The sequence below is a fragment of the Mesoplodon densirostris genome, chromosome 13 (assembly GCF_025265405.1).
Source record: "Mesoplodon densirostris isolate mMesDen1 chromosome 13, mMesDen1 primary haplotype, whole genome shotgun sequence".
In the NCBI taxonomy this organism is placed as follows: domain Eukaryota; kingdom Metazoa; phylum Chordata; class Mammalia; order Artiodactyla; family Ziphiidae; genus Mesoplodon; species Mesoplodon densirostris.
Genome location: NC_082673.1, coordinates 17251483 through 17275058, shown reverse-complemented (window position 1 = coordinate 17275058; position 23576 = coordinate 17251483). Strand labels below are relative to the sequence as shown.

General features: G+C 42.6%; 1 protein-coding gene across 1 annotated transcript in view; it reads right to left on the bottom strand.

The window, feature by feature from the left end:
* Window positions 1-251: 251 nt before the first annotated feature.
* The window catches only part of KCNB2 (potassium voltage-gated channel subfamily B member 2), a 371315-nt gene continuing 347990 nt past the window's right edge, over window positions 252-23576 (bottom strand). The window contains exon 2 of the mRNA XM_060116198.1: window positions 252-2411. Within this exon, the coding sequence (XP_059972181.1) occupies window positions 252-2411 (2160 nt within the window). The remainder of the gene's footprint in view (window positions 2412-23576) is intronic.

Sequence of the window (23576 nt, the reverse complement as noted above, 5' to 3'; positions counted from 1 at the left end):
AGTGCTCTTTATTTGTTCACTGTTCTTCAGTCATTTTTGTTTGCTTGTTACAAAATGCAGTCTTGATGCTTTATTTAAACAGTACTTAAACTAAACTGTTCATGCCATGCAAAAATAACATTTTATGCACTTTTTTTGGGGGGGAGGGGCTTCCCACTTTTTAGTTCACAGGCATTATTAACCGCATTTTTAAGAAACAAGTTTGTTTGTTTGTTTGTTTGTTTGTTTTTTATTATTGCCTTTGTAACTAGTCACATGCTGGTTTCACGTGTGGGACAGTAACCTGTGTCTCCTGGGTTGGAATGAATTTCTGGGGCAAACAAGTGGTTTTCCATCTTGCACCCTTCCTGACTGTTGTCCTTTTTTACTTCCGCCACAGCATGGTAAATGTCTTGCCTACAGTTGTGACTTGTGTCCTGTGGGGAGGAAGCGCCCACAGAGGCCTCTTCTCTTAAAGGGTCTCTTCCGTCACTAGGCTCATCTGCAAAGCAGTTCGGCTTGGAGTCTGCCTGCTTGTCCTGCCTCGTGGTCCCTTGGAGCTCTAAGAAATCATCGTCTTCGCCCGTGTCTATTTCCGTGAAGCTCCTCCTCTCTCTGGATGAGAAAGGGAAGAGTTTCTGCTTGGGAAACCGAGGCGTCAGCCCTTTGGAGGGTCCCTGACAATGTGCCGGAACCTCGGCACCCAGCAAGGGTCTGTCTCCCTGGGAGGGGGTTTCTTCTAAGAGGATGGTGCTGATGAGCTGCGGGGCGGTGAGTGGGAAGTCGGCCGCGGTGACCGGCAGCGGCCTGGCCGTGCTGGGTGGGGTCTGCGGGGCGCCGCCTCTGTTGTCCTTGAAGTTCACCTTGAGCGATCCGGACTTGAGCGGGTTGCTGCCTTTCAGCGAGCTCTTCGGGCTCTCGGCGGCGCTGTCCGACTGCAAGGGGCCGTGGGGCCCAGCCTGGGACCCGCTGGAGTCGAGCTTCACAGTTACGTCGATTGGAGCGTATTCCGGGCTGGTGTCCCTGGCCGCGGGCCCCTTCTCTCGGGTTAGGGTGAGGAATGGGGGGGCCCTGGCTCTTTGGTGCTCTTCTATCCGGGCGAGGTCGGGTGGGAACTTCATCTGCAGGTGGCAAGCGGAGGGCGGCGGCAGGGGCGACCTCTCGGTCTCCGTGAAGTCGGTGGCGCAGCTTGTGAAGCTGTCGATGCTGGAGGTGCTCTTCATGTCCACGATGCCCTCGGCCTGCGCCACGGCCAGCTGCTCCTGCGGGCAGATCACCTCCTCCATCTCTATCTCTTCTTCGTACGCAGACGGCCTCTCGGGCTGCTGCTGGCGCTCGGGATTCGGGTGGGAGTGAGGCTGCGTCTTGGTGATCTCGTTGTACAGCATCTCCAGTTTCTGGGCACTCAGATGCTGCGGGCTGGAGGAAGAAGTGTTGTTCAGCTGCTCGTGGGAGTCTTTTTGGCTGACCTCCTGGTACGTATTCTCGTAAGACTTGTTGGAGCTTGTTTCCGACAGAGCCTTCCGGGCCCACTTCCACCGGCTTGGAGAGAGGCGGTTATCCCCCGTGGAGTCTTTTGTGTTGGCCGACTCTCCCGTCTTCTCCACGGCCACGTCTATCAGTTCCATACTGCGAGCAAAGGCGTCTTTTAAGTTCATAGAAACGATGCTTCCATTCCTCTTGGCCCGCTCGAGAGCCTCTCTCCTTTTAATGGCCTTCTCCTGGCGTTTCTGCTCCTTGTAAAACTCAGAAAAGTTGTTTACAATGATTGGGATCGGAAGGGCGATCACCAGAACTCCCGCGATGCAGCACAGGCCTCCCACGATCTTCCCTAATAACGTTTTTGGGTAGATGTCACCGTAGCCGACAGTGGTCATGGTGATGGTGGCCCACCAAAATGAGGCCGGGATGCTGGTGAACTTGGTAGCATCTTCGTCCTTCTCGGCAAAAAATACCAGGCTGGAGAATATCATTATCCCCATGGCCAAGAACAATATCAACAAGCCCAGTTCGTTGTAACTCCGCCTGAGGGTGAAACCCAGGGACTGCAGGCCCGTCGAGTGTCTGGCGAGCTTCAGGATCCTGAGGATACGCATGATTCGGAAGATCTGGACCACGCGCCTCACGTTCTGGAACTGCAGCACGCTCTTGTTGGACTCCGTGAGGAAGATGGTGACGTAATATGGCAAGATGGCCAGTAAGTCGATAACATTCAACGGGCCCTTAAAGAACTTCCATTTATTTGGTGAGGACAGGAAACGTAAAAGGTACTCCATGGTAAACCAGGCGATACACACGGCCTCCACGTGGGCTAGCTGGGGGTTGTCATTGGGCTGTCCGAATTCATCCATCTCCTGCAGCTCTGGTAGCGTGTTGAGAGACAGGGCAATGGTGGAGAGTACGATGAACAAGATGGACACGATAGCCAAGATCTGGAAAAGAAAAGAAAGTCAAGTCAGCAAGGCCTCTTAGTTGCTTAGGCAGCTAGGAGACATATGGGTTCACCATTCTTTAAGTGACATGTCTTGCTCAAAGGTATTCCAAGAAGGTAACTTTACAACCCCAAATTCTCCAACTCATACAAATACGTTCACTTTTTATGAGTTCATTTCACTTAGAAGCCTAATGTGTATAAAATAGATAACTAATGAGAACGTTCTATACAGCACAGGGAACTCTGCTCAATGCTCTGTGGTAACTTAAATGGGAAGGAAATCCAAGAAAGAGAGGCTATACGTATATGTACAGCTGATTCACTTTACTGTACAGCAGACGATAACACAACATTGTAAAGCAACTCTACTCTCAGTAAAAATTAACAATAATAAAAAGAAGCCTAATGTAATATACTTTTTAATTCTAGGGTCTAAGCCATTTGAAAAAAATCCATTCTCCCCCCCCAGCCCCCCGTTGCCCATTGTTCTTAGGCACCTTTGGAAGAGTTTTCGGGGAATAGTCATCTCTCCTCTCTTAGTTATTTGTAATTTTTCTCTCTTAACCACCCAGTTTATGTTTCCTTACATGAATTGCCATACATGTTATATTAGCTAGAAAAAATTCATGATTGCCAGAAGTTTTATTCTACAACTAAAAACGCGAATGCAGACCTATGCGTGGAGAGATAATATGGCCTCAGTACAACAATGTTTCCATAGAACAAGTATGATTTGTGTGGTAAGCACTGAAGGCTGAACCAAGTCAGGGAGCCTCCATCCTGGGCTATGTGGCCTTCTGGCCAGCCTCTGGTGGGAGAGGGGGATTATGAGCTCACTTCTTTCAGTTGAGAAAGGTTTCAGAACAAAGAACTTGAAGATTGTCCATGGTGATCTCGGTTCAGAGATCACCGTGGGGCAGAGGAAGAGCAGCACCATATCAGATGTGGAAGGAGAGAGGAAGCGCTCAATAAGAAGTAAAAAGAGGATCAGTGACTGAATTTTGGAGTCAGTCATTCTGACCTCTGAGCTTGGCTTTATCGCTTACTGTGTGACTTTGGGCAAGTTACTTAACCTATGTCTCAGTTTACAGATGTGTCGAATGAAGACAACAATCGTAGTTATTTCATGGCTGTTGTGAAGATTCCCTGGCACACAGACATCACTAAATAAATGAAAATTACTCATAGTGTTAGAGGCTGAAATGAACAGGACCTCAGTCTGGAAAGACGAAGACCAAGAACAGGTATATGGGAAATCTGTAAAACCATGCAGGGTATAGACAGCTTAAGCAGGGATTGCCTCACTGTAACCCAGTGTTCTAGATTAATAAGGCAAAGCATGAAGATGAAGGTTTGAGGGCAACAGAATAAAGCACTTCTTTGCTTAGTACAGATTGTGTGTCTGGAACACATGATTCTTGGTGAAGTAGGAAACCTCTCTTACCTAGGTTAGGTCTGGCTTGGTTTCATCTGACCTTTGCCAATGACCTCAAGAGGTATCACTGGTCTCAGTTATTATTTGTAGCTCTGAGAAAAATATCCTGACACTGTTTAACTTAGAAATTCAGCATTCAGTAGACAATGATTAAATATCTTGAGGCCACACATCTCAGTAAACATGAGACTGTGAAAAAATTATCTATAACTGACATCAGGACTTCTGAACTTCTCTTTATCCTTCTAAGTTTCTCTACTTCTGGGTTATTCTCCTTACCCTTGCTCTTTTCTCCTCTTATGCCTCATTTATACCTTTCATTGTTTTTTCTTCCTGTTTCTTCCAGCTCCCATCTTTCCTCTTAAATCACTTTATAGTGAAAACCACAGTTTGTTCCAGAATGCACTGCAGATATTAAGTAAAGATTTAAGTTTTCTTAACTTAAAGAACAGTACTGAATTACTAGTGTTTTATAATGTTTTCTTAAACAAAACTAAGTACTTTTTACCTGAGTTTACTTCAGGCGTTCCTTTAAAAATGTGGATCAATGAATGACAGTAGAATAAAGGTTCTCTTCATCTACTCCAGAGACTGTGAAGGCTAAAGTTAGAAATCCCCTCAAGAAGGTTTAGATAAACCCATGAATAATGGATTCAGAGGGTTTATTAAGGACAAGTTGGGAATGCTCACCTCAAAGCTTTACCCTCAGGGGCCAATGGAAGGGGGACATATACAATATTCTGTCACTTAAATATTCTTAGGAAGCATTGGTCAGATTTCATCTACTTTTATGTTCTTACCATAAGGAACTAGGTTCCTCTGTATTTTCTAGAAGGTCACACTGTTCCTGATATACCTTTGGGCATTTTAAGTACTGGGATTGCTGCCAGCATTCTTGTGCTGATAATCCATATTCTAGATTTTCCATATCTTCTTATCTGTTCACCTGCCTGTTTTGGATGCATTTTATTTAGGATTATCACCTCCAAGAGCAAGAGAAAAGTAGAAATACAAATGAAACCATTATACTGTCTTCCAACCTTTTAGACAAAGAACAAAGTGGAAGATCCAAGGTGGACCTTCAGTTTTTCCATGACTCCACAATCTGACCTAGATTGTAGGTCATTTTACTTTCGTATGTAATTTTGGGAGATAATGAACATTGTATAGTTCTAATTTAGTCTATGGTCTGGTTGATGGCAACTTAATGAATATGGCTACTTTTAACACCTGAAAGTTTGGCGTGTGCACAGCATGATTTGAAGGACATTCTTGAAGAAAAGGAATTACTAAAGAAACAAAAATCCAAACACTCAAGCCCTTAGCAACCCCACATTCATGTTAAACTATAAGGTATTGCAGTGCATTATTTTCTGTCTCATGTTCAATCTGTCAAAACCCATTTGCTATCAATGTAAAGAAATGGTTTATTTTAAATATCTTGTGAAACTTGGAATTCTCCAAGAAAAACAGCACCTTAGACAAATTATTCAATATATACCAAGGATGATGTGTGATGCAATAAGCCAAATGCAAGGTTATTGTTTTATGGTAGAGGTTTTTTTTTTTTTTTAACACAATAAATAGAATAAATGTGAAATTTTGCTCTATGCTACACGATACACCTCTAAACATGGATATTTACTTTGGTACAGCAAACCCTTATGGCATTTACGTATTGTTTCATTTATTATAACCATGCACAAGTTAGGTTTTTAATCCTGTCACCCCTAATAACCAGCCTCCAGAGCTGGCTCTTTCGGCTTCAGCAAATAGACTTATGTTTGTATATCGCAAATGAAGTGGAAATTCCAAACAATTACCTGGGTGATATCCGTCAACCCCCTTGGAATTTGGATTACATCATTTCCAAGGTTCCTTTCACCTCTAACATATGGCGAGTCTCTTTCTCAACTAAAACATTGTGCTAATTCCATTCACGTCCGCAAACCAAACCAAGGACAAGTCACAGTTGAGCCCATCATTTTGGTTGAATTGCCAACATATAATTTTGTTGCTTAAGAAATAAAAAATTCAAATGGGAAGCCTTTGTAAAACATCATACTCTGTATGTTCCAAGCATTTAGTTACTGGAAATAGACATTTTTTCTGGATAACACTTTTCTTCCCTCTTGCATTGCCTGGATAATGATTTAATTCTTCACTTAGACACAGACTTTCAGAGGATCACACAGAGGTAAGAATAGGGCTCCTGGCACTGGCGTTACTGGGTCCCAAAATTTGGTTGCATCAATTTCTGTTTGTGAGAGAAGTAAGGCAGGTGGAGATTTGCCCTATTTACCAACTTGTTGACTTTATATCTTTTGAAGATAGTGGGTGTTTTGTGGTGGAAAGAACACAGGACAAGGAATTAAAATAAGTGGCCTGATGAGACCTTCAAGATGGCGGAGGAGTAAGAAGTGGAGATCACCTTCCTCCCCACAAATACATCAGAAATACAACTACATGAGGAACAACTCCTACAGAACACCTACTGAACGCTGGCAGAAGATGTCAGACCTCCCAAAAGGCAAGAAACTCCCCACATACCTGGGTAGGGCAAAAGAAAAAAGAAAAAACAGACAAAAGAATAGGGACAGGACCTGCACCTCAAAACAAAAATAAACCAATAAACTGAAAACATAGGCAGAACACTCTATGACATAAATCACAGCAAGATCCTTTTTGACCCACCTCCTAGAGTAATGGAAATAAAACCAAAAATAAACCAATGGGACCTAATGAAACTTAAAAGCTTTTGCACAGCAAAGGAAAACATAAACAAGACGAAAAGACAACTCTCAGAATGGGAGAAAATATTTGCAAATGAAGTAACTGACAAAGGATTAATCCCCCCAATTTACAAGCAGCTCATGCAGCTCAATATCAAAAAAAACAAACAACCCAATGCAAAAATGGGCAGATGACCTAAATAGACATTTCTCCAAAGAAGATATACAGATTGCCAACAAACACATGAAAGGATGCTCAACATCACTAATCATTAGAGAAATGCAAAGCAAATCTATAATGAGGTATCACCTCACACTGGTCAGAATGGCCATCATCAAAAAATCTACAAACAATAAATGCTGGAGAGGGTGTGGAGAAAAGGGAACCTTTTTGCACTGTTGGTGGGAATGTAAATTGATACAGCCACTATGGAGAACAGTATGGTGGTTCCTTAAAAAACTAAAAATAGAACTACCATATGACCCAGCAATCCCACTACTGGGCATATACCCTGAGAAAACCATAATTCAAAAAGGGTCATGTACCACAATGTTCACTGCAGCACTATTTACAATAGCCAGGACATGGCAGCAACCTAAGTGTGCATCGACAGATGAATGGATAAAGAAGATGTGGCACATATATACAATGGAATATTACTCATCCATAAAAAGAAATGAAATGGAGTTATTTGTAGTGAGGTGGGTGGGTCTAGAGTCTATCATACAGAGTAGTAAGTCAGAAAGAGAAAAACAAATACCGTATGCTAACACGTATATATGGAATCTAAAAAAAAAAAAGGTTCTGAAGAACCTAGGGGCAGGACAGGTATAAAGATGCAGACGTAGAGAATGGACTTGAGGACATGGGGACGGGGAAGGGTAAGCTGGGACCAAGTGAGAGAGTGGCATGGCCATATATACACTATCAAATGTAAAATAGATAGCTAGTGGGAAGCAGTTACATAGCACAGGGAGATCAGCTTGGTGCTTTGTGACCACCTAGAGGGGTGGGATAGGGAGGGTGGGAGGGAGATGCAAGAGGGAGGAGATATGGGTATATATGTATACGTATAGCTGGTTCACTTTGTTATACAGCAGAAACTAACACACCGCTGTAAAGCAATTATATGCCAATAAAGATGTTAAAAAATAAATAAAACCCATGGCCCTACCTCCGTGGCCACGTGGACAAGCCAATTTCCTCTGCAAACATTAGTGCCCTCATCTGCAAAATGAGGTGCTTTCCATTTGCCTCACCTGCCTGAGAGGTTTGTTAAGGACCAGACTAGGTCAAGCACATGAAGCATCTATAAAATGTAAAGTACTATATGTGCTAGAGTTGTGTCTGGAAAAAGCCTTTGGTCAGCATTGGGAGGGAATAATGAACACAAACCGCTTCTCCCCCATTTAAATACAACTGGAGACTTATTTCATGTTCATAGTTTAAAGATTTTCAAGCACATTGTTTCACCTTGCCAGTGGTTTGCATGCCAAACCCAGGTAACTGTAGCTTATTTGCCTTAGGACTGAACCATCTAGTTTGCCAATATTTAAGAACTGGACTGAGGTTGGCTGGGTGTGTGGGTGGAATGGGTGAGGTTGGTCAAAGGGTATGAACTTCCAATAATAAAATACATTCAGTCCCAGGGATGTACAGCATGGGTTAATAATACTGTGTTGTAGATTTGAAATTGGTGAAGAGAGTAGATCTTAAAAGTTGCATCACAGGAAAAACATTTTGTTACTATGTGACGTGATGGATGTTAACTAAACTCATTGTGGTAATCATTTCATAATATAGACAGATATCAAATCATTATGCTGTACACCTAAAATTAAATCAATGTTATATGTCAATTGTATCACAATTAAAAAAAGAAAGAGGTAGACTGAGGTCGCTTCGGGTGAATTTGACCTGCCTTGAGTCTTAAAATATGCAGAAAGTTTTCAAGCTTGGGCTTCCTGAGTGATAATCTGCTTTGTATTCACCAACTTTCCGTAACTCCCCCCAAACACATGGGAACTTGGGTGGCTTGCACTGAGGTCAGTGCAGATACTTTCTCTCTCTCATCTCCCCCAAACTCTCCTTCCTTCTTTGACAAATATGTGCTGAGAGGTGAAACTGAGTGAGTTATAAGCTCTTAACTATATAGCACTCCTGCGTTATCTTCTTAGTGGAATATAGTATATTAAAAAAAAAGAAACCTGGTCAGCAATAGAAAACAACATGGGGAAATGAGATGATAAGAATTTTCAGGAGAGAATCAACTTATTTAAGTCGGCAGGAAGAAGGTCTGTGATGAGCATTATTAGAAACATGAAACTCCTTCTATTTTCAGGAAAAGGACAAAGCACAATGACAGTTCTGAGCCTGTAAGCCAAAGACCAAACCATTTGTTGAGGGAAGAAGCGAGAAGTAGGTAAAAATATCATGACTTTCATCTACCTATCTTCTATTTCTAGCTGTTTCCCAGAAGACTACTGGACTCAGCAAACCAGAAAATAAATCCTGTGATTTGTACCAAAGGAAGAATAATCTAGGACTGTTTGCAGTCCTAATATCTCATATTCCTGGAAACCATGGTGCTGTCTTCTAAGGCTGGGGACCCTTGGTTGATGATCAGCCCTTTCTTCTCACAGATATCCCCTTGCCCTCCCAGGACAAATGAGATTCTGTGCTTAAGTTCTCGGATGATTTGCATATACAAGCATGAATCCCTTATGGGCTAGCACCATATGACTCATGCAAAGAATGAGCATCACTGAAAGGGTCAGTTGATTTTTAATTATTTTGGACCCATGGATAACAGGAGCCCAGGAATTCAATCCCCCACCCCCCATTTGTGGACTGCTGAATGAGGGGTTTCAAAAGACTTAGTCATCCACACACAAGCAGATGTCAGCTGGAAGCCTGCATGATGCTTTTCATTTGGGATGGGGTGGGATGTGAGAAGCAATCCAGTTCTGAATACTATCGAATTTTTCTTTTGGTTTTTATTCTCAGATCCAAAACCAATTTTTTGAGAGGAGAGTTTTTGGCTGTCTTATGACTAAAGATACTGTTGTAATATTTTCTTGGTATCTCCTGAAATAAGCTGCGTTTCACTACCCATGATATATTTCTTATTTTAAAAGATTAGATTTTGGGAAGCAAGTCATTAGGTAGAAGGCCGGTGAAGGGAACTTTAATCTCACTCACAGTAACTCTGCAAAGAAAGGAGCAACAGTGAGATGGAGACACCTTTAATCTTACACCCACTCCAGTGATTAGCCAACTTCTTTGTAGGTAAGTTGTTCTTACAAAGTCTTCAGGAGCCAGAGAGTAAAAATGAAGATGGGCCAGGCTTGGTGAAACACAAACATTACTGCCTCTCTTGGCCCCTGAAGGGCAGGAATTATGGCTCTTTTCTTTAGACTGCTCAGCCTGACTCCAAGAAAGCACACCATAAATGTTCAGACTCTTCCCTTGAGTGTGTGAATAACAGATTTGGGGGGAAGGACACAAGAAAGAGGATTAGTGGAGTATATCCTTTGAACAGGATTTCATTTAACTTGATACCTAGAATGTAAAACAAAAAATCATAGAACAATCAAGTTAGATGAAATCTTGAAGTATGCCATGTCTTACTTTATAGATAAAGAAACAAAGATTCAGGGATGCTACTGCACCTGGTGTGTGGAGGGGAGGTAATAGTAAGGGACTTAGAGTTGACAAGTCTGAGTTTGAATCCTGCTTCTGATTATCCTATTAGTTTTGAGGACTTGGGCACCAAAATTAGCTTTTTCTAGGGCTTATTATTCCCATATAGAATATGTGGAAAATAAAGACTTGTTTTGCTTACCTATAGAGCATTGTTTTGAGGACTGTGCTGGCTAATTTTTTTTTTTTTTTTTTTTTTTTTTTTTTTTTTGCGGTACATGGGCCTATCACTGTTGTGGCCTGTCCCGTTGCGGAGCACAGGCTCCGGACAAGCAGGCTCAGCAGCCATGGCTCACGGGCCCAGCTGCTCCGTGGCACGTGGGATCTTCCCGGACCGGGGCACGAACCCGTGTCCCCTGCATCGGCAGGCGGACTCTCAACCACTGCGCCACCAGGGAAGCCCTATGCTGGCTAATTTTATGTGCCAACTTGGCTAGGCTGTGGTGCCCAGTTGTTGCGTCCAACAGCAGTCTGGAACTTGTGAAGGTATTTTTTAGGTGTGATTAATGTTTAAATCAGTAGACTTTGAGTAAAGCAGATTATTCTTCATCATGTGGGTGGACCTCGTCCAATCCGCTGAAGGTCTTAAGATGATGACAAGTTTTCCAAAGAAGAAGCAATTCTGCCTCGAGACTGTCACACAGAAACCTTGCCTGAGTTTCCAGTCTGCCTGGCCTGCTCTGTGGAATTTTTTTTTTTTTTTTTAAGATTTGGTTTTTTTTTTTAAAGCCATTGCTTTTATTTAGTTATTTTTAAAATTTTAATTAATTAATTAATTATTTTGGCTGCGTTGGGTCTTCGTTGCTGCGTGCGGGCTTTCTCTAGTTGTGGCGAGCGGGGGCTACTCTCCGTTGCGTGCGCGGGCTTCTCATTGCGGTGGCTTGTCTTGTTGCAGAGCACAGGCTCTAGGTGCGCGAGCTGAGTAGTTGTGGCTCATGGGCTCTAGAGCACAGGCTCAGTTATTATGGCGCATGGGCTTAGTTGCTCCACAGCATGTGGGATCCACGGATTCAGGGATTGAATCCGTGTCCCCTGCATTGGCAGTCGGATTCTTAACCACTGTGCCACCCGGGAAGTCCTGCTGTGTGGATTTTGAACTCAAGATTGAAACATCAGCTCTTAACTTGACTTTTCGGCCTCCTGTGTTGCCCTGTGGACTTCAGACTTGCCAGTCCTCACAGTTGTGTGAGGCCAGCTCCTTGATGTCTGTCTATCTGTCTGTCTCTCTCTATATATAAATACACACCCACCTATATATGCATTTACATATATAGGGTTAGCCAAAAAGTTTGTTTGGATTTTCTGTACGATGTTATGGAAAAATCTGAGTATATATATATATATATATTCTATTGGTTCTATTTCTCTGAAGAATTCTAATACAAGAACAAATAAGATAAAATACATGATAGCACTTTGCAAGCTGCAGAGTGCTAAAAAATGTTAATTATTTTTACTTATTTATTCATTTATTTATTTGGCCACGCTACATGGCATGCCGGATCTTAGTTCCCCTACAAGGGCTTGAACCCGTGCCCCCTGCAGTGGATGCGCAGTGTCTTAACCACTGGACTGCCAGGGAATTCCCCCAAAATGTTAATTGTTATAATTATTTGAGAACTTCCCAAATCATACATCTATTCCTGTTGAGCCGTAAGAAGTTCCTCATTCTTTGTGTGACTCCAATGCCTAGATGGTGGTCCTTTTGACATCCTACAAAGAGAGCGTATTCATGTGCATGGCATAAGTTGGAGGGTCATAAGGAAAGGCAGTTTTATTATTTGGTGCAAAATGAATCAAGAAGAATTCCCTAAGTTGGACTTAACAGCTGCCAAGCTCCTAAGATGCCGCATCTTCCACTTACCTGAGCTGAGTGAACTCAGGGAAGGTGAGCAAGAGGAAAATAAAGATCAACAAATATTACTCTCGAAAACCACATAAGGGGTTTGTTAAATATGTGCCAGTGGGACTCATCCTCGGTGTGGGTGGGGAATCAGTAAGTGATTCAAATTTTGAGATCCTTGTAAAGACTGTTATGCTTTCATGTGTTTTTCAGCCGGTTTCATCTTTCCATTCCTTTTTACTCATGCTTGGTGGTTGAACTGGCTTGAATTCCCCCTTCCAGCCAGGCTGGGACCCTCACTGCTTCCTGGGCATGTCATTCCTTTTCATCCCATCAGGCACTGCCTCCCCCATTGTCCTCTATCTGCCCCAATCCTGCCACTTCTCCAGGAAGCCCTCCCTTGCACTCCAGATGACACTGGCCTCTCTCCTCTGAATGCCTGTAGCCTCTATTTCTTGGGTTACCAAATGCACAGAAGGTGTCACGCACACTTCTTGCAGTTACTCACATGGTCTCCCTTTGCAGCCTTGCCTGCACTCAGAGAGCTGCCTCCTTGCAAGATTGCCAGATTTAGGAAATAAAGATACAGGATGCCCAGTTAAGTCTGAATCAAAGTTTTGTATGAGACAACAAAGTATTTGTTGTTTATAAGAAATTCACTAGGCATTCTGTATTTGATCTGGCAACCTTACCTCCTTGGAATGTTGATCCAGGGGGTAATCCTTGCTCCAGGCTGGCCCCATCGGCTTCTCTTCCTCTTGCAAATCTGAAGTTTGAACTGAGAGACTTGGAGATTAGGAGTTGCTTGGATGGAGTCACATTAATGGCAGTGTCCCAGGAGAAGGAGTGACAAAGCCCCTCAATTTCTGCCTTGGAACAGCTCCTTCCAATAAGCTGTCTCTCCCCCGTCCTGTATTAGCTTCAGTTGGCCAGAGTTTTGATCTGTTACACCCATAAAACCTTATAACCTTCTTAACTAATCATTTGACAGTTTCACAGAAGACAGTTTTGTTTCTCAAACAGGATTTTCGAATTATGGAAGGGAATGACTACCTATTTTCTATAGGTAGAAACAGAGCAGACACTTCGCACATCTGTTTTATATAAATGAATAACCAAAAAATGGGACTGGAGGGAAGAAGAATAGACCTTGAAGAAACCAAATATTTTCTAATCACCCAAGAAGAATAAGATAGGTTCCTAGTCATTTTCTCTTGCTCCCACATGGTCCAAAGTCAGCCTAAAAGCTTTACCAGCAATAGGCTTTTTTTAACGATAGAAATTCATATTACAAATATCCCATTTTGCAATAACAGACCAACTTTACAACTTCAGCAAAATAATCATTTCCTAGTTTAAGCTCCGTAATTTGATTAATCCCTTCTGGTTTTTTTTTTTCATTATGTTGAGCAGATTGCTTTAAAAAATTTTTTTTTACCTTATTATTTGAGAAGCCTGCTTTTGTATATTAGCTTTCAGCTTCACCTTCACAGACGGGTACATTTTCTTAAGAAAAGTGTTGTATTCATTTTATATCACTTTTTTTTTTTTTTTTTGCTGAGTATGACTTGGAGCCTCAGTTAATCCAACCAGTGAATAAAGTGATAGGTCCTTGTATAGATATGGGTGGATTCAGGTTTGTGCAATAAATGTTAAGCCACTGAGAAGAATTAATAGTGTAGGTTAACTATTAAAAAGTACATACATACAACTATACTTCAATAAAAAAGAATATGAAAAAAATACACACACACACACGCACACACAATCACTGTTCCATGTAACCAAAAGTAAAACATCAGAGGAAAGTCACCAAAAAACTTCATAAAAGCGTAAACTTACAAATGTTGCATTTAATATTTATTTACAAGTATAATTTGTTAAAATACCATGCCTATATAAATATCTTACATGTGTGAAGACCTAAAACAAAATAAGAAAATGAAAAGAAGCTTCCCTCTCTCTTCTCCTTCTTATTCTCCTTCAATTTTCTAGTTCTTTGAAAAGATAATTCATGAAAACCTGAGCGAGAAAAAACAGATTTTGAACACAGAGTATTTTTTTTTTTTTTTTTTTTTTTTGCGGTACACGGGCCTCTCACTGTTGTGGCCTCTCCCGTTGCGGAGCATAGGCTCTGGACGTGCAGGCTCAGCGGCCATGGCTCGTGGGCCCAGCCGCTCCGCGGCATGTCGGATCTTCCTGGACCGGGGCACGAACCCGTGTCCCCTGCATCGGCAGGGGGACTCTCAACCACTGTGCCACCAGGGAAGCCCGAACACAGAGTATTTTGAACAGTGGAGTATTTACAGCTCTATCATCCTTTTTCCTATTGGAAAAATGTTTCCTTCTCTCAGGACAATTCTAATCATAAATCTTCTTTTTGTGAGGGAGGCCTTAAAGGATGGGTAGAAGTTTCCACACAGAAAAGGGGTTAACGGGCACCATAGGCTGACCTCTCAGGGTAAGTGAAGCTTCAAAGCCCAGACTATGTGGTTTGCTCAGAAAGTTCCAAGTAATTTTGTTTGACTGGGGTCCTCCATAGGAGTCCCTGGTGATTCCAGGGCTGCTGCATGTGAGGGTATAGGCTGTGCACTGGTCCACTCCAGAGGGCACCAATAAAGAGATTAGAATGTGAACGATGCCTCTGTCATTTGTGCAGTAAACAACTTTCACAAGCTTGCGACAGCCCTGGTTTCTGGGACCCAAGGAGTCTGGTGTGACTGATGCAGGCGGAGGAACAGAGTTGAGCTGGGGTGGGGTGCTTCTGGGAAGTTACGCAATGGACAAATCCTGAAGGGTGATGGATGCATTAATGGAGAGTTTGGTGGGTTTTCCTCAAAGTGTGGTCCCTGGACCAGCAGCATCAACATTATGTAGTAACTTGTGAGAAATGCAAATTCTCAGGCCTCATTCCATATATATTGAATCAGAAACTCTGGAGAGAGGCCCAGCTATTTGTGTTTTCACAAGCCCTCTAGGTGATTCTGATGCTCGCTAAAGCTTGAGGACACTGCTGTCAGGAGGAGAAGCCATAGATATTTTAAGCAAGGGAATGACATGTTCAGATTTGCATTTAGAAGAGCACAAACTAGGATGTGTGGGACAGATAGGGGTAGGGGTGCAAATGAAGACAAGAAGAGAAGTTTCCATTGCAAGGACAGTAGGAAAGGTCAAGAAGGGAATAAATTATAAAAATATTCACAGTCGGCCCTCTGTATCCACGGGTCCCGCATCCCCGGATAGGGAGGGCCGGCTGTACTACAACCATTTTATATAAGGGACTGGAGCATCCATGGAGTTTGGTATCCGTGGGTGTCCTGGAACCAATCCCCAACAGATGCCGAGGGACCACTCTATAAGCTGGAATTTCAACATTACTTGCTGTGCAGATGGGAACTCTAGGACTCTGCCATGTTTATGACTAAGTTTATCAGGGAGACTGAGTAGCCTTGACAGATCTCCATTATTATCTTACACAGGTAGAAACTCTGAGTGATCCTTGACTTAAAGAAAGCATCATTTGTCTTTGAAAATGATATTTCCTCATATTAAAGAATTCCAATAAGAACTTTAGGGTTTTTTTGCGGTACGCGGGCCTCTCACTGTTGTGGCCTCTCCTGTTGCGGAGCACAGGCTCCAGACGTGCAGGCTCAGAGGCCACACGGCTCACGGGCCCAGCCACTCCGCGGCATGTGGGATCTTCCCGGACCGGGGCACGAACCCGTGTCCCCTGCATCGGCAGGCGGACTCTCAACCACTGCGCCACCAGGGAAGCCCAGAACTTTAGGTTTTGAAATAGAAACAGAAAAATTTTTCTCTTAAACACTAGTTTCTTGGTACATGAAAACATTATGAGACACACACTATATTATTTGCCAGAACTATTTTCTTTTATAAAATTTTACCCTAAGTGTACATTCTGAAATCACACAGGGCAAAAACTAGTTTAAGAACCCATTTATGGTGGCTTTCCTGGTGGCTCAGTGGTTAAGAATCCACCTGCCAATGCAGGGGACACGGGTTCGAGCCCTGGTCTGGGAAGATCCCACATGCCGCGGAGCAACTAAGCCCATGCGCCACAACTACCAAGCCTGTGCTGTAGAGCCCGCAAGCCACAACTACTGAGCCCACGTGCCACAACTACTGAGCCCACGTGCCTAGAGCCCGTGCTCCACAACAAGAGACGCTACCGCACTGAGAAGCCCTTCCACCACAATGAAGAGTAGCCCCCGCTCGCCGCAACTAGAGAAAGCCCACGCGCAGCAACAGAGACCCATGCAGCCAAAAATAAAATAAATAAATTTATAAAAAACCATTCACTTTATTAAAAAAAAAAGAAGCACACTCATTTGTTGATTTATTTCTCACACACTCCAACTTCCAATTTCTGCAAGGAAGTCTTCTACATTTACAGAATTAAAGTGCCATTAAAAACTGGCTATGTTCCTTGGACACCTAGTCGGCCTCATCAGCTCATCAATCACCATTAACAGGGAATTGCAAGGATTTATTTCCACCATTAGCCCCATATCTAAAGGCTGTCACAGCAGCTTCAAAGAAAGAAAACAACAAAAGCTGTAATGCAATCATTATTTTTCCTTTTAATGAATCTCTGCAGCAAACCTCTTCTAGAAAGTAGTTTTGGGGTCAACGTCATTAAGACGACATTATGGAATGCCAGAAAACAGAAGACTTATGAGGGTCATGCTGAAGTGAAGCAGCTCTGCTAAGGGGGAGTTTAGATGGGGGCCAAATCCAGCTGTGACTGCAGAGAACTTGCGGGGTTCACCTGATACCTGCTCCTGGAGGCAGGCTGCTGTGCTGTCCCTGGGCCAGCGGGCAGCAGCAGCTCGCGGATGCTTCTGTTGCATGGATGACAGGTGTTCTTCATGGCCTGAAACCAAGCATCACAAACAAGGGCCTTGAATGGATTTCTGTTTGGCTTGTTTTGACAGCAACTATTGGAGACCCATGATTTAAATGGGCTCAAGCACGTCTGCTCTTATTAGGGATTAAAGAGGTGTTTAACTGGGCAGAGAGGTCCTGCTGTTTATAGCTGTCGGATGTGGACATTTCCTACAATCATATAGACTCATTCTGTTATCTGTATAGAGTCCTTCCTGGGTTCTATCATGAAGGCTACTTAAGAGCTTATCATCAAAATGTGGTCCTCGAATCAGCAGCATCACCTAGGAGATTATTGGAAATGCAGAATCTCAGGCTCCATCCAAAAGGCCCACTGACTCAGAACTTATTTTCACAAGATTCCCAGGTGATTCATATGCACATTTAAGTTTGAGAAGCTCTGACCTCAGACACAAATCCATACAATTAAATTAAAAAAAAATCAGCTTAGGAGGCTCTTCTGTAGATTTTTAAACAGTTTTGTTGTTAGGCCTTGTGGGGATTTTCAGCACTGTTCAGAGATTCTAGGGTCGTGGACATAGTTAGCTAGAAAAAAGCTTCACAGATGATGGGGAAGTGGTCTCTACTCCCGCCCAGACCTCTTCACCCAGACCTCCTTGACCAGACTTGCTGTCCCAGTCACTACTTTAAACACTTTCGCATACTTGGCAGTAGAAAGAATGCTGGGTGAAGAGTCAGATCACTTGACCTTCCTCCCGGGTCTGCATTGCAAAGTTAACTGCATGACCTGAGTCAAGACATGGAGCCTCAATTTCTCCAAGTATAGACTGGGGCTAATCATGACAAGTTCATTTACATTACTAGGTTGTAGTGATGAGGAAATTACACAATGCACGTGAAAGTGTTTTGGAAGTTATAAAGTTCTATAGAAATGCCAATATTTTTATGATCTAAGTGCGTTTAAAAAAACATGGACTGTAGAGTTTGGGGCAGAATTATTAACTAGTATATAATGTTAGAGGTAGAAGAGCTTTATTCTTACCATTTCTTGTTTGAAGTTAGCACATTCTTACCTATGAAATTGGCGTTTAGACCATGTCTGTAGATGTTGCTGACTGGTAAGTTTCATAGAGATAAATATCTAGTCCTTTGGAAAAGTCAGCATACCGGGTTGATAGTGTCCCCTGAAAGTTCATGTATACCCAGAACCTCAGAATATGTGCTTATTTGGAAATAGTCTTTGAAAATGTAATTAGTTAAGATGGGGTCATATTCAACTAGGGTGGACCCTCAATCCAATAGCTGGTGTCCTAAGAAGAAATCCAGAGAGACACACACAGAGGGAAGATGGCCATGTGACAACAGAGGTGGAGATTGAGTGGTGCAGCTATAAGGCAATGAATTCCAAGAACTGATAGCAGCCATTTAATGATATTTCTTAGCAAATATATTTAGCAAATCTTTGTTATAAGGTTTATAAGGTTATAAATCTTTGTTATAAGGAAATGCCATAGATTGAATTATGCCTGGTCATTACTGACAGTTTAGGACATTTTTTTTTTTTTTTTTTTTTTTTTGCGGTATGCGGGCCTCTCACTGCTGTGGCGGAGCACAGGCTCCGGACACGCAGGCTCAGCGGCCATGGCCCACGGGCCCAGCCGCTCCGCGGCATATGGGATCCTCCCAGACCGGGGCACGAACCCGTATCCCCTGCATCGGCAGGCGGACCCCCAACCACTGCGCCACCAGGGAGGCCCTAGGACATTTTTTATTAACTTCTTAATTAAATAATTTGAGATTTAATAGAAGTTAACATTATTGATAGCCCATTGATTGATATCGGTTTCTAAATATCATGTGGGTTTTTCAATTGTGTGATATGTCTCAAAGTAAAAGACCCAATTTTTTTTTTTTTTTTTTTTTTTTTTTTTTTTTTTTGCAGTACGCAGGCCTCTCAGTGTTGTGGCCTCTCCCGTTGCAGAGCACGGGCTCCGGACACGCGGGCTCAGCGGCCATGGCTCATGGGCCCAGCCGCTCCGCAGCATGTGGGATCTTCTCGGACCGGGGCATGAACTCGTGTCCCCTGCATCGGCAGATGGACTCTCAACCACTGCGCCACCAGGGAAGCCCAAGACCCAATTTTTGATTAGGTAAATGCTTATTTATCACATGAGAGTTATATATGACTTACATAGTTAATTTTAAAATAACTGATTCCATCATTTTAAACTACAACCTTAGCTTATAGGTCACGTTTTGGACTCAAATCCCAGTTATGTCACTCAGCTATGAGGCATCTACTCTTCAGGTAATAGAGCTGATAAGGTCAGGATTAGAGCTTAAATATATTTAGCACCTAGTAGGTACTTATTTAATGGTGGCTAATATTATTACATATGTTCCACAAATAGTTTTCAAAGATGAAGATTTAGGTCTATAGTGATTCCTGGCTAGCGAGGCAAAATTCAACCACCAAGATATTTTGTCTACATATAAAAATACACTGACTGTATTACGATAAATGTTCAGATAAGTTTCATATAAAGCCTAAACATTCTCATGATTGAATTTCTTACTTTTTAGGTAGAAGTTTGTCAGTTGTTGACTTACACATGGTCACCCTGTCACAACCTTACCTTATAAGGCCATGCCTTGTTTCTTGTAGCCTGTAAAACATATACCAGATGGAAAGAGAGGTGGAAGGTCAGGTCTGAAGGCTACCACACGTCCCTTTCCTTCTAATGGCAGGAGGAGCGTCTGTTCAGAAGTCTATGTTCTATGTGGTATACAACTATTTTGAATCAGGCCTAGTTTAAAAGCTGTATCTTCTTTTTTTTTTTTTTTTTTTTTTTTGCGGTACGTGGGCCTCTCACTGTTGTGGCCTCCCCTGTTGCGAAGCACAGGCTCCGGACGTGCAGCCTCAGCGGCCGTGGCTCACGGGCCCAGACGCTCCATGGCATGTGGGATCCTCCTGGACTGGGGCACGAACCCGTATCCCCTGTATCGGCAGGCGGACTCTCAACCACTGCGCCACCAGGGAGGCCCGAAAAGCTGTATCTTCTAAAAAAAATCTTTCTTCATCTCCATAGTGAAAATCACTTCTTTGGTTATCAAAATGGGGTTTCTGGAGCCTTGGGGTTCTTTGGATACACCTTAGGTGGCCCCTCCTGAAAGACCACTTAGTGGACAGGGCTAGGGGAACCCCAAATGGACAACAAATCAGGTGGAGCTGTTCTCCCATGTAGTGCTGAAGATGCATAAATATGTGAAGAGGTGAACATTTTTCATAGAAGTACCTTAATTCTATGGTGGAACATATGCATACACACAGATACATGCATTTCTATACATAAACAGCTGTATCTCTCCTTTGGAGACGATGATAAATATTGTTAGCTGTGTTTGAGGATATGGGTGACCAAAAGCCCTTTCCACACTATTTACTTACAAATAAAAGGCTATTTTATTTGTGGCCACAGCTGTTGTTTGCAGAGTTGATTATGGAGTACAGCTTTGTCTTTTAGGCTTCTAGGTCTCCTAAATGTCAGGCCAGGTTTGTATATGCCAAGAAACTAATATTGGACCTCTCAAAACAGGCAGAGCATGACTAAACACATTATACTAAGATAGCACATGCAACTGCAATCTAATGAGCCCTGGCTGTCATCGGCCAGCTGTACTACATTAAGTGGCCTCTAGGAGGCTGAAAGGTTTGGGCAGCAGGAGAGGTGGAATCATCAGCTTTCTCATAATATCAGAGTACTATTTAATGGTTTTGGATCATTTAGATAATACGATAAAATATACAAAATTCATTTTGCCACATTATTTATACATTGGTTTAGAATTCCTTAAAAAGCATTTTCGGAACTTCCCTGGGGGTGTAGTGGTTAAGAATCCGCCTGCCAATACAGGGGACACAGGTTCGATCCCTGGTCTGGGAAGATCCCACAGGCCGTGGAGTAACTAAGCCCGCAAGCCACAACTACTGAGCCTGCGTGCCACAACTACTGAAGCCGGCATGCCTAGAGCCCATGCTCCGCAACAAGAGAAGCCACCGCAATGAGAAGCCCACGCACCGCAACGAAGAGTAGCCCCCATTCGATGCAACTAGAGAAAGCCTGCCTGCAGCAATGAAGACCCAACGCAACCAAAAATAAAAAATATTTAAAAAAAAAAGCATTTTCTAGGATTTTGTCCAGGTCTATGTAGTCAACCCAAAGAATGCCCACTGAATATGTGTGTCATTCTCATCAAATTTTTATTTACGCAAATACAAATCCAACAACTGCCATCTGTGGCCCTTAGAGTTTCTAAGTCTTATTTCCTAAGGCACTAAGCTGAAGAAAACAAATTCTAAGCTTTCTGTATAAATAAAAGAGTTAACATAGTGATCATAATAAGAAAAACTCCATGGTGTCATTCCCACAGCCGCATCCTCTCATTGTATAAATAGCGTTTGCTTCTAAAAGTCTAGGCAGAAACAAAGCACAGGCAGATGATGACCTAGCACTGCTGCAAGAGGCACAACTTTTACGCCGCTTGGTCTGTTTGCTTTAAAGTTTTCATCCTCATGATATGGTTGGGAGATTGTCAGGTACCACATATTTGTCAGATACACAAAGAACGTCAAAATTCACAGCAGAAAGAGGCTGAAAAGAATGAATTTGCTCTCTGCAAAATCATGACCAGGTAGGTTGAAAATGCAAATGTAATTGCTCAACTGCATAGTGGCATCCAGGCCAGGCTGGGAGACGCTGTGGGCAAGTTGTATTTATCCTGGTTACTCTTCAGCCTGCTTCCCCTCCTCCCCTCTGCACCTTTCATGCTGGCTCCTTCCCCTCCCTTTCCTAGCAAGGCCAAGTTCTCAGCCTCTTGGGGGTTGCTCAGGGCTCTCCAACATAGCCCATGCTGCTGCTGCCCGTTCCTTGCCCTGTCGTTTTCATTCTCCATGGAAACATCTGTCTACCTGTCTTTACCTCTGACGCCTGTTCTACCAACCTGAAACCACCATGAGAGTCGGATTATATCCTCACCCAAATGAATATATCAGCAGAATCTCAGGCAATGGAGATACTTTTGAGTTGTGGAAACTTTTAAATTACACCACAAAACGTTCACCTATTATGCCTAATTAGAAGGCTGATACGACGGGAGGAATATGTTTTGGTAAAAGGAACCATCATTCTTTTAAAAATTTACTGCTTAAATAAACGGTATATCATATCTTTTTTTCTCGCCTAATCTCAACCCTACTGGCAGAATAAAAAGTCTTTTTAAAAACAATTAATTAATTAATTTTTGGCTGCACTGGGTCTTCGTTGCTGCCTGCAGGCTTTCTGTCGTTGCAGTGAGCGGGGGCTACTCTTTGTTGAGGTGCGCGGGCTTCTCATTGCGGTGGCTTCTCTTGTTGCGGAGCATGGGCTCTAGGCACGCGGGCTTCTGTAGCTGTGGTGCACGGGCTTAGTTGCTTTGCAGCGTGTGGGATATTCCCGGACCAGGACTCCAACCTGTGTCCCCTGCACTGGCAGGCGGATTCTTAGCCACTGTGCCACCAGGGAAGTCCCCAGGATAAAAATTATGCTTGAACTAAAACCTAAATATGTGGCATATCATTGCCAGTTAAGGACATTTTAAATAGATTTGATTTATTGACTAGGTCTCAGGCCTTTAACTTTGGAATTTACTCTTTATTTTCAATAAAATGACCATATGCTCATTTGAGGACAGTATAAATAAATTCCCTCTAATTTATACTGTCTGTTTTTTGGCTTTCTTTTTTATTGTGAACATTATAATAAGGGTGATATTTCACATATTGACGACTTTTAGCCAACTGATTGTATTATACACTCCCTCTCATTCCACTGAAAGTATATTTGGTGCTAAATTCAACCCTTTGATTCTTGGTTTCTCAGCGGCAGATGGGTGTATTTCATTTTGATTTATTCACTCTCTAAACAGTTAAATCATTCCTCAACTTTAGTACTCATCGAAAAATTCTCACAAGAAAATGTTTTCCCTCTTAATGATTTACTGTCCTTTATGTCTAGAAACTTCCGTTATAACCAAGAGTCTTTTATATTAAACTAACCTACAAAAGCACACAGGAGTAAAGATGATTTCGAATTAACCCTTAATATTAAACAAATTAGTATAATTTCTTTGTATAGGGTTTCAGGGGGTTCACAAAATCTCATGGATGCTTTCCATGGATCTCCTGATTCAGAAATCATTTCATGAGACCAGTTTCCGACTACGTAGGCGATATTTCCACCTACATATCCATCGGTCCCTTTAGCCTTACAGATAGTTGGAAAAGGAAACTCAGATGTCACCCTCTGTCCCACCTTCCTGCAGCAAACCCCTCTTGATTTTCCTGTTTCTGTTAGTGCTGCCTTTATTTCATTTTTCTAACCTGGAATTAAAGTACCCCCCCCAGCTCTAATATTCTATGTATAGATCTATGTTTATGTATAACTCTTCTCCCCAAAGCTCTACATCCAAGTCCCTAAATTCTATTCATTCACCCTTTAACATCTTTTTTTCCCCATCCATCTCTTCTCCCCCACAACCGTCTGTTA